Here is an 18830-nt window from a genome sequence, read left to right as displayed (position 1 = left end):
CAGAGAGGCATTATAGGTGTCTTAAAATGAGGACTAATAGGCTGAGAAACAGTTTCTTTTCCAAAGCAGTAATTGTCTTAAATCAAACAGTGCATTTGTGATTTAGTCCTATTATTATTATTATAATTATTTTAATTTTTAAAACTCTGTAGTGTGATTGTGATGTGGTATTTGGGGCACGGTGCTGGAGTAGCTTTCAAATTTCATTGTATTCGTGGAATGCAAAGACAATAAAGGTGTTCTACTTTCTTTCTACTTTCTACTTTTCACACTTATGACTGCTGCAATATTCCCATGGTCACGTGGTTTACATTTGGATGCTTTTTTTTTTTTTTTTTGGAACAAATTTTATTGATTTTAAAGACAAACAAACCATCATTAACCATTGAATACATAAAACCTCTTTCCATTATTAATTTTACAAGTCAAGTAAAATATTATTTTATACAGCATAATTCTGTTTTACACCATTTCGATATGGACATATAAATATCTCTTAGCAAATTTCTCATTATTTTTCGTATTCAATTTCATTATTATTATTATTATTTTCTACATTTATCCAGTTTATAATCATCATCTACATTTCTCTCTGACTTAATTACCATTATTCTCATCCAACATGCCTCCGAGGTTTTATTAATTCTCAAACAAACGTGAACACACAAAACACAAAAATATAAAAATTCTTTTAAGAAAGTAGTTTGGCCCCAGATTACCTCTCTTTATATGGACTTCAATTAAATTCGTGCTCATCTTATATACCATTACCTATCTTATTTACCATTCTATATCTTCTATATAACTTCTCACCGCTTTTCATTCTTCTTAATTCTATTTTATTTAATTCATTTTAATTTAAATCATTATATTTGTATTTTTTGTCCATTCTTTCCAAATTATCCATTTATCTCATTCCCTACAGTAAGAAAAAAAGGATTTCTCCTGAAATCACTGATCAGAGTATGATGCCTTTCTATCCTCCCCCTAAGTTAATATTTGAAATAACGCCTAGTACCCAATCTGATTCTGCTTAGTACATTCTACCTGCTAACCTTTAAAAAGAGAAAAAAATAATAAGTCCATACTAATTAATATAATTAGGTAATAAATCTAAATGTTGAATCTTATAACATTCCAATTATCTATTTCAAAGAACAAATGCTACAATAATAAGTTTATAGTAGAATCAAGACAATAGTCAATTAAACCTTTTAATTAAACTCAATATTTTAAACATTCCTTTTAATATTTTGTTAGATTTTAAAATCTGTCATTACTAAACATTTCAATATTTTAGCCTTTTATTAATTCTTATAACATTCTAGTTTTCTATTTCTAATACAAATACTACAATACCATCTTATGTACCTTGCAGAATCTTCTTTTTTAAAGAAATTATACATTACCCTTTATCCCTAAAAAAATTCCTTTTTCCCATCTTGTTTCATACCTTTGTGGCTTTTTCCTCCCTTTTCCCTTCCTTTCTTATCCCACCTGGCCTTTTTACCCCTCCTCTACTAACCTCCGCCTTTTTAGCTTCCCTCTCTGTTGTATTCCTTTTTCCTTTTGCTTAATAACATTGTGTTGATTTTGCATCTTATTTTTCTCTTTCTTAAATGTTTTTTTAAGTCTTAAGTCCTTCATTTTCCTTCCTCTCTTTCTCCTTTCTCTCTTAATTAAATTTTTAGATTCATTGAAGATGGCGTCTTCTTCTTCTTCTTCTTCTTCTTCTTCTTCTTCTTCTTCTTCTTCTTCTTCTTCTTCTTCTTCTTCTTCTTCTTCTTCTTCTTCTTCTTCTTCTTCTTCTTCTTCTTCTTCTTCTTCTTCTATTTCCTCCATCTGTTGTTGTGTTTGCTGATAAATAGCAAGCGCCATTTCTAAAAAAAGGAAGGCTTCTTTCACAGCGTCCTTGCTTTCTTTCTTTATTTTCTCACATTCCTTTCTAAGTTCATCAACAGGTAAAGCCATTATAAATCTTTTCTTTATTCTTCTTCTTAAAGCAACCAAGATGTTTCAAAAGTTAAAACAATTCCCCAAAGTCCCAGAGACATCAATCAGTCCAGACAAAGCACAAAGTTCTCACTTTCTCTTTGGGGTGATATCAGTAAAAAGGAAAAGAAAAAAAGCCCAATCTGTATTTTAGAGCCTTGTTGCAATTAATTCTTAGTCTCAAAATCTTCAAGACATCTCCTCCAGCAAAATCTTAATATATATATATATATTTGTCCTCTCCCTTCCCACTTATAACAAAAAGCCAAGTTTTTACCTTTTATAAAAGACAACAGGTTTCTCAATAGCAATTTGTTGATTCCATAGGGAAGGAGAGTAAACTTTCCCTTTCAGCACCTCAGTTTTGCCGCTTGAAATTCTCCTCTGGAAACAAAGTATCATTCAAGGAGTCATAGTTTTCAGGATTAGATGTCTCTTAAAGTCCTGGGTCAGCCAAAAAAAACTTTCTCTTGGAAACTTTCTCCCCTCTTCCTCCTGCTCAATCTTACCCAGCTGCCGGCTTCTTTGTGATGGCCATTACAGACCGCTGCTCGACCGCCTTGAGAAAAGGGGGTTTTGCCGGCTGGGGAGGGGGTCTGCAACACCCCCAAACCCCTCACCAGCTCCCCCCTGTCTTCAGCTGCCTCTGCGGGGCAGCCTTAGCCTCCAGATCCGTCAGGATCGGAGGCACCAAGACGGCTAGCGCCGCAGGGATCGCGCAGGATCGCAAATCCCTGCCGCTGGCGAAGCCGACAAATCGGAAGTGCCTACATTTGGATGCTTGATAACTGACTCACATTTATGATGATTGCAGTGTCCTGGGGTCATATGATCCCCTTTTGCGACCTTCTGGCAAGCAAAGTCAATGGGGAAACCAGATTCACTTAACAACTTAACAGCTTAATTAAACCGCAGTGATTCACACTTAACAAATGTGGCAAGAAAAGTTCTAAAATGGGACAAACTCACTTAACAATTGTTTCACTTAGCAACATAAATTTTGGGCTCAATTGTGGTCATAACTCAAGGACTACCTGTATCTAGAGCCTATAGTAGATAGATCTGCCCTCAACTTCCCAAAGAAAAGGGATCATTGGAGTCATGAATGGGCCATGAACTTGCAGAGCTAAATGGAGTCTTCTGAAGGAGCCTGATAAATATCTCCTTGTTTAATTATAATTATGATCCCTCTCAACTTTTAGGCCAGAAGTATTCCTAAACTTTCAGTCAAGTCCACAAAGAACAAGAGATATTTTGTAGATGGGGCCATGCAGGGGATTTTTGGAGCGTACTGTGGATATCTTATGAAATAAATTTCACTAAGGAAATTTGCACATGTGCAACGTAGTTAGAGGGTAGACAGCTCCTCTTTCTGATTTTTATATCCCCAAAATGTTCCTTGCTATTTACAGGTGACTTTTTATTTTTCTGAGCAGGTGGGCATATTTCCCAACCAAACCCTAGATTGCAACTTGCAACCAGGTTTGTTTTGCAGGAATGTTTATAGTGTTCAAAGACATGAAGATGCATCATCCTTATGCCTTTGAATACCATAAATATTCCTTGGCTGGCATTCTGTTTTGTGGAGTGTCGTCTTTCCATTTATCTCTTTTTTAAAAAGTAAATACATTCTGCCTAGAGAATTCTGGGAGTAGAGGTCAACACACTTTAAAGTTGACAGGTTTTACTGATATAGAAAGCTAGGTAAGGAAGGGACCCCAAAAGAATAAGCTCATAGATGTATAACTGTTCATTGATGTATAGGTGCCTTAGACATCATATAGTGGGTGCCAAGAATACAACTTACAAATATGTTCCACTCATCGGTTATTTCTTTCCCGCTGCTCATCCAACCCCAAATAGAAAGAATAAAAAGAACTGATGCCATCCAGTAAGATTGGAACAAATATTCTCTTGGCTGTAATATTGGAAGAGGTTTTTTTTTTATAAGATCAATTTATTTTAAAGGGATCGTGGTCCTATTTTCTCCTTGGGAAAACACATGGATTTGTACCTTATCTGCTCACCATTGCCTCCAGGTCAGGAGTCCAAGTCAAGTCATGCAATCATTGCATTGCAAAGGTTTGAGATCAATAATGGCAAAGGATAGAAGAACAAAGAAGTTTTTTCCTCCTGGACTTTTATTTGCTGATCTTACAATACACTAGAAGTTAGGCAAGTTTTTTTTCCATTCTGCCCTTTTCAATGAGATGCTTGGACAGCACACACCATTGGCCCAAAGGCTTTGATAAATAGTTGGCAAATAATTCATCTTATAAAGTTTTTTAGAGTTTAGAATTTCTCCACTGGGCAAAAGGGGGTACTGCTTTCCAATCCCACCATCAGACACACACGTGTCCACGATCACACAAAATAACCCCATAATTACTTAATAGGGAGGGGTTGCCACATGATGTTATCAGGCTGCCTTATTGGCACCCAAATTAATTCAAAATGGATAGGCTGGACTATATTCATTGATGTTTCTGTGATCATCCAAGAGAGAAAGTCCAAAAGGTGCTTTTTGAAGAGACAACTGGGCTTTCTGGATTTTCTTTGAAGATGTTTCACTTCTCAGTCTTCAAAGAAAAAACAGAAAGTCCAGTTGCCTCTTCAAAAAGCACCATTGGTACAGCTGGATGACTGAGAATCTCCACAGACATCCAAGAGAGATCCATGATCGTTTCTAGCTACAGTTGACGGAATAGAGAGCAAGTACCAAGATGCCTAGGGCAACACGGCCTGTGTCTCTTTTTTCCCCCTGCAATGACGAGGAAGTTTCAAATACTTCCAGAGACCTTTTTAAATCTAAAAAGAAACAGTTGCTGGGCAATGCACTGTAGTGAAGCTTAACTCCTGCTGATTGCTTTTATTCAGTTTCCTTGGCAGTATTACGGAAGTGGCTTGCAACTGTCCTTTTGCGTAATGCTGTCTTTCTTTTTTCCTCTTTAATTCTCAGTCAAACCAACAGCTTGAGAACAACAGCAGGAGTGCTGCCACCTGCTGCAGTAAAATGGCAACCACAAGCAGAGAAATTTAGATCTGTCCCTAATGCGATCAGGAAATAAAAGGTCCTACAAAAATGAAATCCAGAAGTGAAGGAGGAAAAAAACCAAAAGCATTCCTCTCTCCTCCTCCTCCTCCTCCTCCTCCTCCTCCTTCCTCTTCCTCCTCCTCCTCCTCCTCCTCCTCCTCCTCCTCCTCCTCCTCCTCTCTCTTCTCCTCTTCTCCTCCTCTTCTTCTTCTTCCTCTTCTTCTTCTTCTTCTTCTTCTTCTTCTTCTTCTTCTTCTTCTTCTTCTTCTTCTTCTTCTTCTTCTTCTTCTTCTTCTTCTTCTTCTTCTTCTTCTTCTTCTTCTTCTTCTTCTTCTTCTTCTTCTCAGTTCCCTTTTGGAAAAACCTGAGAGTTTACTCTTTTTTAACAATAATACTATTTGCAGCAAGAACAAGAATCCTTAACAGGAGTAACAATACAGTTATGCTCATAAGTTTACATACTCTTGCAGAATGTATGATTTCTTGGCCATTTTTCAGAGAATATGAATGATAACACAAAAACTTTTCTGTCAATGGTTAGTGGTTGGCTGGAGCCATTTATTATCAATCAACGGTGTTTACCCTTTTTAAATCATTCCACTATGAACACTAACCCTCATGCAAACTCTTTGTGAATAAAATTTTCCGCTTAGAGATTGTGATGATTAAAGCACTAGATGAACTGCATAAATAAATTAAATTAATTTTAAAAAATTAAAGTGCCCCAAAGCTGCTTTTCCAAAAGCGTTTGGACTTTCTTGTTTTTTTCCTTGAAAGTGTTTTGTTTCTCATCCAAGAAACTTTTTCCGTTCTGGCTGAATAATGGAGAATTGAATAATTTATATTCCATCTGGTTGTTAGCACTCTGAAAGTCGTTCTCTATCACTAAGAACTTTGAGAGCTGTGTGCAATGAAATTTTATTTTAATGTATGCTGATTAGTGCACATTCAAAGTGGCAATAAAGTTATTCTAAGTCTAAATCTAGATTGTTTTCCCAGGTCTTGAGATAAGGTGATTGTTGCAACATAAATCTGACTAATTGTATTGTTCTGGCTAATCTCCCTTTTTTTATACATCCTCTTTTTCTTTTTCCTTCTTTTTATTTGTAATTTACCCAGAATCATTAAGGAATTGGGCAGCCTTGAACCTGAATAATAAATACTTAAATGTTTCTGAAATCAAACTCTTTGGCTAATTAATTTGGAAGGCAGTTCAAAAAATAACACTGGCCAGAGACCAAGATAATAAAATGGGTTAAGGAATAGGATCTTGACATCTGGGTCCCAAGGTTAAGCGAATTCTTTTAACAGTTCCTTTCTACCTACTGTGTATCTCAACAGATATACCATGGTTAAGTACAGCAGTAGCCATCTTGGCAAGATTGGGGATCACCATCACTTTTGAACTTGTGTATCTCGTGAATAGTGAATTGTATCCTACAGTTTTCAGGTAAGTGGAATCTACACGTTGAGCAATTTTCACAAGATCACAGGAAAAAACCTGCTTTTTAGAAAGTAAGAAATAATATCCAGCAAGAAAGTGACTCATAGAGCTGCAGGGCAATCCTAACATCTACACATATTGAGGAGTAAACCCTGTTGTATTCAATATGATGTAGTTATCAAGAAATGTATAAAAGATTGGGATTCTAGAGAAGAGGACGTTCCACAGGTCATGAGCTATATGCAACCACCAATACCCTATTTGAATCTGCTTACAACATCCCCTAATTCAAAACAAATTTTCCTTAAGAGATTAAGAGGCTTATTTCTCAGCCCTTTTTCACTTTTCCAGAAGTAGGGAAAACGTTTTCCTACTTTAATGTCATTATGTTTCACCAAGCAATGTAAAAGGCCAACCTGGCATTGATTAACTAATGACAAGTATAAATTTATAATTATTACAAATTAAGATATTTAATGAAACTTACCTGGAGAGTGTCTGATCCCTCCAGCTCTGAATACTTGGACACTTCCGTACAAAGATGTATATGAAAGTGTTTGTGATCCACTATTTGTAATGGTGTGTATTAAATTTTGTGGCAAAATTGATCTTTTCTTGAAAATATTATAGTCTTCTAGAACTTCTTAGTGGCCTCTGTTTTGCCATTTGTAGAAAGTCTTTCCTTGTTCATATCCAGCCTTCCAGCCTTCAAGTGCTCTAGCAGCATGAGAAATTGTGATTTGATAGCTTTGCGTTTCCCCTTATAGGTTATAGGAGCTTTCCTTCCTTCCTTCCTCCCTCCCTCCCTCCCACTATCCTTCCATACCTCCCTTCTTTCTTTCCTTCCTTCCTTCCTTCCCTTCCTTCCCTTTTGTTTTAATTCCATTTATTTATTTAAAACATTTATAAAGCTGCCTATTTTATGCAATGTAACTTTGGACAGCTCACAAACACAGATAATTTTCTCCCCCTCCATTCCATTCTTCCCTCCATTCCAACTGCTCAGGGTAGTTAAACGGTCAGGGGTGGGATTCTACCAGTTTGCACCTATTCGCTAGAACCGGTTGTTAACATTCTAAGCAGTTCGGAGAACTGGTTGTTAGAAGAAATTACTGGCCTAATCCTGTAAGGAAGGCAGGAAGGAAACATTCTGGTGTTGCTTACAGAAACTGCCTCTCCGTTAACCCTTATTACATTCTTGGCAGGACTAGACTTCCTGTCTCAGGAACATCTCTGGAGTTTTTTTTCCTCCTTTGCTGGTACTTTGCTTGTGTGGAGTGACCATTTAAAGTTACAATGGCACTGAAAAAAGTGACTTATGACCCTTTTTCACGACTGTTGCAGCATCCCCACAGTCATGAGAGGCCAGTGGAGGAGATGCGTGCCTCGATGTGAATGATATTGAGTTGGTCACGCCCAGCCAATAACATGACCACCAAGCCATGTCCACCCAGTCACATGATCACCAAGCCATGCCCACCACCTAGGCCATGCCCACAGAACTAGTTGTTAAAAATTTTGAATCCCACCCCTGTAAACGGTTGTTCGCAAAATATTTCAATGGGTTGTTTTGACCAAACATATCTTGAACGAAAAACCACCTTCCTTCTTTTGCACTGAAAAGCCTTTTGTGAGGTATCAAGATGGTAACACATCAACATTTTTGCAACTAGGCACTTTTTCTGATATAGTACCTCCACCCATGCTTGCATGCCGCTATGGAGGATGGGTAGAGGGAAGACATTTTTCTAAAGATTGCTTACAATCAGACATTAAGAGAAGATGCTGAACCTATGAAAGAGGGGAAGAAATTAATGGTTGTCTTGGATATGGAATAAGACAAAGTGTTCATCAATTGGATAATGGCTCACCAATAAGCTCTCAAAAACTTCTCTTTTGCAAATGGAGAGTTAATCTTTTCTACTCTTCTAAATACACCATAGTAGAGTCAAAGACAAGTACTTAGCAAGCAAGGGATCACATATGTGAGGGATCCCCAACCTGGCTGCTGCATGCTAGCAACAGGTCCCCGCAAAGTCGTGCAAAGCCACGCAAAGAAGCAAAGCCCCATCCAGCACACAAAACCACACCCCCTCTGATCTGAGGAAAAACCTTTCTCCACAGAACTGGTCCCTGGTGCCCAAAAAGTTGGGGGCCGCTGACATATGTGATGGATACCTTGCATGCCTATAGAAACGTTTCTTGTATGTAGTGAAAAAAAGTAAATATATTAATCTGAACCTGAAAACTATACATCATAAGTAAGATGTTTTCTTTTCTTTTTCTTACAGAAACTTTGGTGTCTCACTATGTTCAGGAATGTGTGATATAGGGGGCACGGTAGCCCCATTTCTGCTTTACCGATTAGCAGCCATCTGGTCAGAGCTTCCTCTGATTGTCTACTGTAAGAAATTATTTCAATATTTGCTTTTCTTTTGCCAGTTTGGAAGAAAGCTCAAGGTTGATGCCATTTCAGAATTTAAAAAAAGCATACAATGTGATGAGCAAATGCACATACTGACTCTTAGTGTATGTTGGTGCTGATCAAACCAACATTGAGAGAGGGAATTTTCGGCAAAAGAGGACAGGGGTTGGGAAGAGATGTTTATCATTTGTACTGTACCCTCCTCAAAAATTGCACTCGTTGTAAAATATTTTTACAAAAGTGCCAACAGATCTGTAGTTCTGTACAGAGATAAACAGTTTGGAGGAGAAGGAGTTGCAGAAATGGCAAATGGGGATGGGATTTACTTACTTTTATTTTTTATTTTTATTTATTTATTTGATTTGTTAATCACTTACAAGATAATAGGTATAAGTATAAACATGAGTAAGAATATAGGAAATAGGTACGAATAAATGGGGACACTAGGACAGGGATGGTAGGCACGATGGTGCACTTATGCACATCCCTTACAGACCTCTTAGGAATGGGGTGAGGTCATTAGTGGATAGTTTGAATTTAAAGGAGTGGGGGGTTAGAGAATGTAACAACAGAGTCAGGTAGTGCATTCCAGGCATTGACCACTCTGTTGCTGAAGTCATACTTTCTGCAATCGAGTTTGAAGCGGTTTACATTGAGTTTGTATCTGTTGTGTGCTCTTGTATTGTTGTGGTTGAAGCTGAAGCAGTCATTCACTGGTAGGACAGCGTAGCAGATAATTTTGTGTGCTATGCTTAAGTCTAACTGTAGGAGGCGTAGTTCAAGGTTGTCCAAGCCCAAATCTCAAGCCTGGTGGTATAGGGTATTCTGTTGTGAGCAGAGGAATGTAGAACTCTTCTTGTGTGAAATACTCTTTTCCAAAGCCACATCACAATGCACAACGGAGTTTAGGAGCTTGTATAAAAAGTGAGTTTGGTACTCAGGATAATCATGAATCTACAATACAATACAAGTAGTCTTCAATGTACAAACATTCGGTTAGTGGCCTTTTGAAGTTACAATGGCACTCAAAAAAGTGACCTAGGGCTGGTTTTCATACAACTGTTGCAGCATCCCCAGGGTCACATGATCAATTTTCAAGCACTTGTGTTTATGACAGATGGACTGTCCATGATCATGTGATTACCATTTGTAGCCTTTCCACCCAACTTTTTACAAGCAAAGTCAAGATTTGTTTAACAATTACAGAGATTCACTTAACTGTGACAAAAATTGTCACAAAATTCACTTAACTACTGCCTTGCTTAGCGATGGAAATTTTGGGCTCTGTTGTGGCTGTAAGTTGAGAGCTACTTCTACTTTTTTTGTCCAAGAATTTAGTTTCCTGTAAGAATATTGTGCATCCCAGAAGAGACCTCCATGTTGCTGGTCTTATTACGTTCATTTTATATAGTCTCAGTTAAAGGAGAGAATAAACTGTGTTAAGGACTGGAATTTATTTTTAAGTTAATTTATTTCTGAGAGAGGTCACTGTTTTACAATTAAAACCAGAGGCGGCATTCAGCAGGTTCTGACTAGTTCTGGAGAACCGGTGATGGAAATTTTGAGTAGTTTGGAGAACCGGCAAATACTACCTCTGACTGGAGATTTTACAGTATCCTTCCCCTGCCACGCCCACCAAGCCACGCCCACAGAACCGGTAGTAAACAAAACTGAATCCCACCACTGATTAAAACAGATTATTATACTATTCCTTAAATTAAAAAATGCTATTAATTGATCCTCGTGTTTCAATCCAGACTAATATATTATTCTGCACCTAAGACCCACCCATAAGCACAAGAGCTGGTTCTGAAATCATAATGAACCAGGAAAACTTAAATTATAGCATTCTTGCTAAGAAAGCACCATAACAAATCACATCCATGTTGTTGTCCAAAAAAATGGCATGGTTGTACTTATGTAGTCATCAGGAGTTGAGCTCAGCTTGAGGAACCTGACTCTATAGAATCTTCCCAACTATCATTCCCAATAAATATGACCCTAATAAGTATGGTATTCATAATCCATCATATCTGAGGAGCTCCAGGTTGGAAAAACAATGATTTGTGGATTACCATCTATAGGACTAGGACAGGATTCTGCCTCTTATATATATATATTCCATATCTGCTAGAACAGGGGTGTCAAACTCGATTTCATTGAGGGCAGCATCAAGGTTGTGTTTGACCTCAGGGGGGCAGGGTCCGTGGCCAGGGTGGGTGTGACCATCTTGATGTCACTCGTGTCAGAGCACCTCTGACAGCAAAAACGGCCTTGGCTCCTAAGCTCCATTTTTGTCTGGGAGGGCCTCTTTTTGCCAGCGAAAACGGAGCTCGGGGGGGGGGGCTGCGCGTGGCCCTTGTGAACTCTGTTTTTAGCTGGGGTGGCTTCCTGCAGCCCTCTGCCAATGAAAATGGAACTTCCTAATTGCAGGAGGCTGTCACAGCCAAAAACAGAACTCTCCCGAGCTCTCTTTTCACTGGCAGAGGCACTGCAGGCCAGACTTTCACAGTTTCCAGGGTGGCCCAATGAGCTAGATCTAAGCGCCCCTCTGGCCTTGAGTTTGACACCCCTAACCCTGATACAATTGGATAAGTTATATCTCAATTTTGAACCTATATTTTAAATATGTAAAATGCTGCCTCAGTGCAATATTTCATGGGATTTTAATCAGGTGATTTAGACCTTTTCTTGCGCCCTACATTAAAAAAACTATTTAAAGTAGCTTTTTTTTCCCAGCACAAACAGTAGAATTAAAAAAAAACAAAATCTAGGACAAATGTCTAATGCCTGATATATTTTTCCCTTCACTTTTTCACAGGCATACTTTCTCTTCTCTGTGGGATTCTGGTACTACTGTTACCTGAGACCAAGGGGCAGCCCTTACCAGAGACAGTGGAAGACGTGGAGAAAATGTCAAGGTATTGACTAAATATCCTTAGAAGAGAATGTAGGCATCCTTAGATATTCTTGCACACCCTCTGGAAAATTCAGCCTTTAGACGATTCATTCTAGACTTTAGTTCAACAATTTTTGAGAGACTTAGCACAAACTATACACTAAATACATATGCATCTGTATGTGTGTGTATTCATGCACCTTAACATCCATGTATGTTTTTTTCTTTAAAAAAAGTCATTGCAAGGAGCAGTTTGGACTAGAAGCAGCATAAGAGCAGAAGGAATTAATTTTATTCCCACCCCCCATGAATAAAATTATGGCATCTATATTTTACCTTCCTCCAAGAAAATGAAAGCAGCATTTATTTTCACCTGTTACCACTCCAATTATCACAATTATTCAAAATAGGTTAGGCTAAATATAGGAGAACAGTTTGTACTCACATTAAGCTATTGATTGTTTTAAATAACATAATAGGTAGGTTTGTCTAAGCCAGAATGGCTGAGTTCATACAACATCCTAAGCCAAAACAAGCCACATTATACTTCAATGTGATGCCAGATGAGTTGGAATTGCAATGCTATCTCCTTGGTCTTAGTCTGACCACCGCATTCTTTAATTTAGGAGAGAGGAGCATCAATGTTCATCTACTCCTTGGTACAAGAGCAAATTCACTTTTATTTTTATTCGTGAACCCAACCTAAATTTGGCCCTCTTGAGCTGCCCATTTTAAAAAAATTCCAGTGCACCTTACAAAGTGAGATTCAGTCTCAAAAATCACTTTAAAGAAATGGCATTTCTGCTAAAATCATTCTGCCCAATAAAGTCGATCACTTATAAACTTATTTTTTTATTTCTTCTCTACGCAGTTTCAATGGCTTTTGTGGAAAAAACAAGCATCAAAATTCCAGCAAAGAAATTTGATATTTGGTTAATATTGCAAAGCCTCATGAGCTACCTGGTTTTCTATTTCACAACCACTGGACACCACCTTCCTGTTGGAGGAGATGAATTCAATCATGTCATAAGCTCTAAAAGAAACTTTTTATAAAGAAAGCATAGAATTTTTCTATGGGGTAAATATGAACATATTTTTGAAACCTATTGTTTCCAAATAGGGAACTATTACATGCGGCTCTCATAGAAGAGTAATCACTTTCATTAAATATTTTGTTTTACTACAGGATCTTGGTGTATGTATATCAGTGGTGGGATTCAAAATTTTTTTACTACTGGTTCTGTGGATTTGGCTTGGTGGGTGTGGCAGGGGAAGGATACTGCAAAATCTCCGCTCCCATCCCATTCCAGGGAAGGATACTGCAAAATACCATTCCCTCCCCACCCCAAAAAACTGTTTTGCAGCTCCGTTCTTCTGTGCATGGCAACCAAAGAAGATGCAGCCAATCAGCTGGGACTCAGGAGGCAAAGAATAGATGGGGGGTGGGCCAGCCAGAGGTGGTATTTGCCGGTTCTCCAAACTACTCAAAATTTCCGCTACCGGTTCTCCAGAACTGGTCAGAACCTGCTGAATACAACCTCTGATGTATATACGCAGGGGTGAGATTCTACTGGTTCTGTCCGGCTCTGTAGAACCAGTAGCTCTGAAGAGCGGCAGACACAGAACCGGTTCTGTGTCTGCTGCTGTATTGGCCCATCTGCCCACCCGGGCTCTTACCTGACCTTTATTTCCTGCTTTTTCAACCTCAGCTGCTTTGCGCGGCACAACTGCAGTTGAAAAAGCAGGAAAAAAGTGCTTTTTCAAACGCTGTGCACTTGCATGCGGTGCTACTCAGCTGTCCAGACAGCAAACTGGCGATGTTTCACATGCATGCGCAGCGTGTGTCAGGCATGCATGTGCCCACAAATCGTAAATCACCGAACCGGTAGTTACACCGGTTGGATCCCACCCCTGCATATACGTATATATACACATAATATATATACACTATATAGTGTAGATTTTTGCAAAGTATTGTCAACTTACATGGAATCAACCAGAAGCCATTCATTTCATTTATTGGAACAGGATCAGAATGGAATTTTTAAAACATTTCCAAAGAAATATGTTTCTTATTTCGAAGGTTTGTATGAATAAAGACATTCCTACAAGAAATGTAGGAATTAACTCTGCTTCCTGTGGATTCAGAACAACAAGCACCTGTGTATATCCTCATAATAATGCTGTGGTGTGGATAAGACTTTAAAATAGTTTCTTGATGCAGACTCAACAGGGACTTTCAAGTTGGCCTGGGAATTAGAAATTAGCTTTCTATTAGAAACAGCTTTCCATGTTTAACCTCAGCACAGTTAGCATTACAAGCTGATATTAAATTGTTAGCCTGTCTTGGATGCATCAAAGTTCCAGAGATTAGCCCAGCCACAGTTAGAGAGGTTAAAGATGCAAAAACTTAGGTACTGTTAATATTTAGCTCAACAATAATTCTTGGTATGAATCAAGCAGTGGTGAGATTCAAAATATTTTACTAGCGATTCTGTGGGTGTGGCTTGGTGGGTGTGGCAGGGAAAGGATCCTGTAAAATCTCCATTCCCACCCCACTCCAGGGGAAGGATACTGCAAAATCCCCATTCCCTCCCCACCCCACTAACCTGCTTTCCAGCTCCGTTCTCCTGTGCATGGCAACAAAAGAAGACCCAGCCAATCAGCTGGGACTCGGGAGGCAGAGAATAGATGGGAGCGGGGCCAATGAGAGGGGTATTTTCTGGTTCAAAATTTCCACTACTGGTTCTCCAGAACTGGTCAGAACTTGCTGAATACCACCTCTGGATGAAGGTGAATATATGTTGTTCTGCTCTTCAATTACTAGCTGAATTTAATTCAGACAGATTTAAACTCCACAAAGGCATCCATATAAAGTTTCTTTATTGGTTCATCAGGCATCCTCAAATATAACTCACAGTTATGTCGATATTCATCTCAATGTCCAATTTTCTGCATAGCTGACTTTCTGGTATAAAAGGATGGTAATCTCTCATCCCATATCCAAGGAGCAAGGAGCAAGGAGGTGAGATGCCAACATGATGCTGGGTTCAGGCAAGAGTGAAGGAACCTCCCACAACCCAACCAAGGGTCAATTCAGTGACCAATCAGGATTACAGATTGGCCACATGATATGGACTACATTTCCCAAGATACCTTAACTACATTTACCATGATGCATTCCCTTAAGGGGACAGCTCCCAATTCCTAACTAACTATTCCAATTCCCAATTAACTGTAACTGGCTGGACAGCACATATGTGTCCCAGGATAATGTTGCAGGATCTAGTCTGGATCAGTGTCACTGGGACAAGGGATTTAATCTTCCAAGCTTTTGTACTCATGCTGGAGCCCATCCTCAGGGAACTTCACTCTGGTTAGAGGGAAGTTCCCTGAGGATTGGCTCCAGTAGGAGTTCAAAAGCTTGGAAGACTAAACCTCTGATCCCAGTGACTGACCCAGATTAAATCCAGATATTGAAATCTTGATTAACTTTTTTGAAGCATACAGTGTTACCTCCATTACTGGAGGCAACACTAAAGTCCAAACTCATATTCCAAGTAAAATTTTCCTTAGGTTTTCATGCTTCCTCCTGAAGCAAAAGCTATTTCAATTTTTTCATGCATACATAACTAACATTGCTTGCATTATAGCTGGGCACTGAATATAAAGCCAGATTAAATTTACTCTCTGGTTTCTCCCTGAAGATAGATTTAGTGCTCAAAACAGAAGATAATTTGCCTATCACTTTCTCCTCCCACACCCAGCAACTGGTCTAATACTTGTATTATTAATCAGGTTTTCTAGTGTAGCTGTATGTATATGAGGTAGCTACTGACATATTGTCCACACATTATACTGGGCTAGGCTTGTTAGTCATGGTTTTAGATGCACTCTAAAAGTGAGTCAAAGCAAGTCAGACAAAACAATATACAAAACAGAAATAGACAGAAAGGACTGTTGCAGATGCATGTTCAGTTATAACTTGGGGAAACATTTCTTGGTGAATTTTTACTCCTGGTGCTCATGAACCTGAATGAGCAATGCATGTAAGGCAGCATTAAAGATGATGCCATTTGTAGAAAGACATGGATCTTCCACCATCATAGCCATCCAACATTGCTGTATAGAAATTTTGTAGACATTTTTCTCCAGCTCATCTTAAGAAAGAGCCTTTCCTTTTGGAACCATATTGTATTCTTCTGGATACTAGGTAGGTAGATAGGTAAATAGGTAAGTAGATTAGATGATAGCTGTATAGCTAGATAGCTACAGAGGTGGTATTCAGCTGGTTCGGACTGGTTCTACTGAACCGATAGTGATGATTCTATGCACTTCGGGGAACCGTCAATTAGCACCACCGGCTGGCCCCACCTACCCCACCCCACCCTATATATCTTGCCTTCACCATGTGGCCCAGCTAATCTCCATGCCTCGCTCGCTCTGCTCACCAAAGATAAGCATGCCACTGGTTCGCCCTTCGCCTTGGATTGGGGTCCAGGGATGTGCCATTCCCCGGCTCCAGCCTTGTTCCAGAGCCACCGCCCACTCACCATTCACCTTGGCTGGGTTGGGAAACGTGCCACAGCCTAGTCCCAGAGCCTCCCCCAGCTTCGGCCGGGTCAGGCAATGCACTATTCCCTTGCTCTGGCCTTGCCCCAGGCCTCCGCCTATATGCTGCTACCCCCCTCTGGTCTCAAATTATGGCCTCCCAGGCTGAAGTAATTTATTTGACTTGCAGCCTTCTACACTAGGCTGAAGGACCACGTGGGCGGGGGAGCACAGGAGGGTCGAAGCTGTTTGGGAATGGACTGGACAGTTCTTCTTACCTGTAAGAAGTGCCATCCGGAAAGCACTACAGTGGAGATCTTGCAGGCCGCTTCTTCCATCCCTTGCCGAGCCTCATTCACTCGCAGAGACACTCCATGTGCTCTCCGGGTCGGCATCTGCTTCTCTCCACTGCTGCTCTTGCTGGGAGAGCATCTTGTGCAATTTAGCAGCTGTGAGCCACTGCTTTGCTCTAAGTCCCCTCCAGAAAGCACTGCAGCTGAGAGAAACCACATTCAACATGGCTGCTGCTTCTTTGTGCTGCAGCGCTTTCCGGATGGGACTTAGAGCAAAGCAGTGGCTCACAGCTGTTAAATTGCACAAGACGCTCTCCCAGCAGTGCGGAGAGAAGCAGCCACTGCCCTGGAGAGCAGAGATGGAGGGGAGCAGGCCCCGAAATGCTGCTCAGTTGAGCCTCACCACATGGTGGAAGCCTTGCGCATGCACATGCTAACATTTTCAGTGAACCCGGTGGTGAAATTATTTGAAACCTATTGGATATCTAGATAGCAAGATAGCAAGATAGCAAGATAGATAGATGGATGGATGGATGGATGGATGGATGGATAGATAGATAGAGATAGATAGATAGATAGATAGATAGATAGATAGATAGATAGATGATAGATAGCAGGCAGGCAGGCAGGCAGGCAGGCAGGCAGATGCCATGTGTCTCATAGGTCAAAAGTAATGCAATAATACCAAATAGTTTCCTCCTTCAGTGGCTTTTTATCCTGGCAAATGCTAGCAATTCAATTTCTGCAGATTTTCTGCATCATAACTAACACAGCTGACTGTTCCACAAACTCAGACACCTTGTAAACCAGTGTTAACCAACAAAGAAAGAGACGCTTACGGGATATTCGTGGTATTTATTTTACATTCATGCGAATTATTTCATTATATTGCACTTCACTTCTATTTATTCTTCTCTCTCTTTGTTGCTTTCGGCAAGAGGTTACTGTTAGCTCAATTATCTCTCATTGTTCTTATGATCCATGGAATAAAGCGAGACACTCTCACATAAACACCAGGCTTCATGGGCTGGGCACAGCCCAGCCCCCAGGAGGTGACTCCATGTAGCACATACCTTCCTTCCTCTTCACAGACCAGGGGGCCTCCGCTGTCACCCTGGAACCGATTAATTGGAGGGGAAAAAATGAACCAGGAGTGCAAGAGAAATCAACATAGCCCCAAGATGAGTTACACATCATTCTTTACTGGATGACTTTTATTGCCTGACAATAACATTTTTAGGGACGAAAATTTACAAAGCTAATCATTAAAGGACATTATGAGGTTCAAATTAGACCTGTGATGGTGAACCTATGGCATGTGTGCCAGATGTGGCATGCAGTGTCATCTCTCCAGGCATGCCAGCTGTTGCACGTTGCTCTTCCGGGTTCCGGCAGACACATACATGCCGACCAGCTGGTCTTTGCATGCACATGTGCATCAGAAACTGGAAGACCAGGTGACCAGTACACATGCACATGCTGGGGAGCTGGTCTTCCGGTTTCCAGTGCTTCCCCATGCATGTGCACATGCTCCCGTTTTGGCACACGGTGCCGAAAAGGTTCACCAACACTGAACTAGACCCAAAGGGTGGATCTTATACAAACAACTTGAACTGGGTGGGTTCTTAAGTAAGAAGATATTTAATTAATTAAATGTATTTAATTGGGTCTAGATATATATATATATATATATATATATATATATATATATATATATATATATATATATATATATATATATATATATATATATAGGTCTAGTGTGTTCGGTCTTTTCCCGTGTAAGATGTGAATAAGATGTGCACTGGCATGAAGCTGAAAGCACTAGCCTGAGGATGGCGAGTGGGACCTCGCCAAAACATCGCCAAGATACTCTTAATCTTACACGGGAAAAGACCGAACACACCTAGACCTACATACCTGTACCCGTGAAAATCTACATATATATATATATATATATATATTTGTTTTCTTAAGTTTTCGCGGGTACTTACATGTATGGTGTTCGGCTTGGTTCGGGTATTTTCCCACGTCATTGTAGTTCTTTTAAAGTTGTAGCAACGTTTCAGCAGAATCTCATCTGCCATCATCAGGCTTCTGTATTGTGTCCGTCTGTGGGTCAGACTTTTACAGTGGTTTCAGATTTAAATTTGGGGCAGCCTATTGCTGTGCCAGAATGGTTTTTCTTCATC

General features: G+C 39.8%; 2 protein-coding genes across 2 annotated transcripts in view; one reads left to right on the top strand and one right to left on the bottom strand.

Annotated features, from left to right (window-relative positions):
* Positions 1-12977, top strand: part of SLC22A3 (solute carrier family 22 member 3) — a 34959-nt gene extending 21982 nt beyond the window's left edge. The window contains exons 8-11 of the mRNA XM_026675247.2: positions 6368-6476; positions 8762-8874; positions 11717-11816; positions 12666-12977. Of these exons, the coding sequence (XP_026531032.2) occupies positions 6368-6476; positions 8762-8874; positions 11717-11816; positions 12666-12720 (377 nt within the window). The 3' untranslated portion in view covers positions 12721-12977. The remainder of the gene's footprint in view (positions 1-6367; positions 6477-8761; positions 8875-11716; positions 11817-12665) is intronic.
* Positions 12978-17477: 4500 nt separating this feature from the next.
* Positions 17478-18830, bottom strand: part of PLG (plasminogen) — a 46258-nt gene continuing 44905 nt past the window's right edge. Inside the window, exon 19 of the mRNA XM_087969328.1 lies at positions 17478-17752. Coding sequence (XP_087825454.1) covers positions 17591-17752 — 162 coding nt within the window. The 3' untranslated portion in view covers positions 17478-17590. The remainder of the gene's footprint in view (positions 17753-18830) is intronic.

Source organism: Notechis scutatus, chromosome 1 (assembly GCF_049901735.1).
Source record: "Notechis scutatus isolate UNSWTSFEM ecotype Mainland chromosome 1, rNotScu1.2, whole genome shotgun sequence".
In the NCBI taxonomy this organism is placed as follows: domain Eukaryota; kingdom Metazoa; phylum Chordata; class Lepidosauria; order Squamata; family Elapidae; genus Notechis; species Notechis scutatus.
The sequence above is the reverse complement of the archived record's forward strand: the minus strand, read 5'-3'. Positions and strand labels throughout refer to the sequence as shown.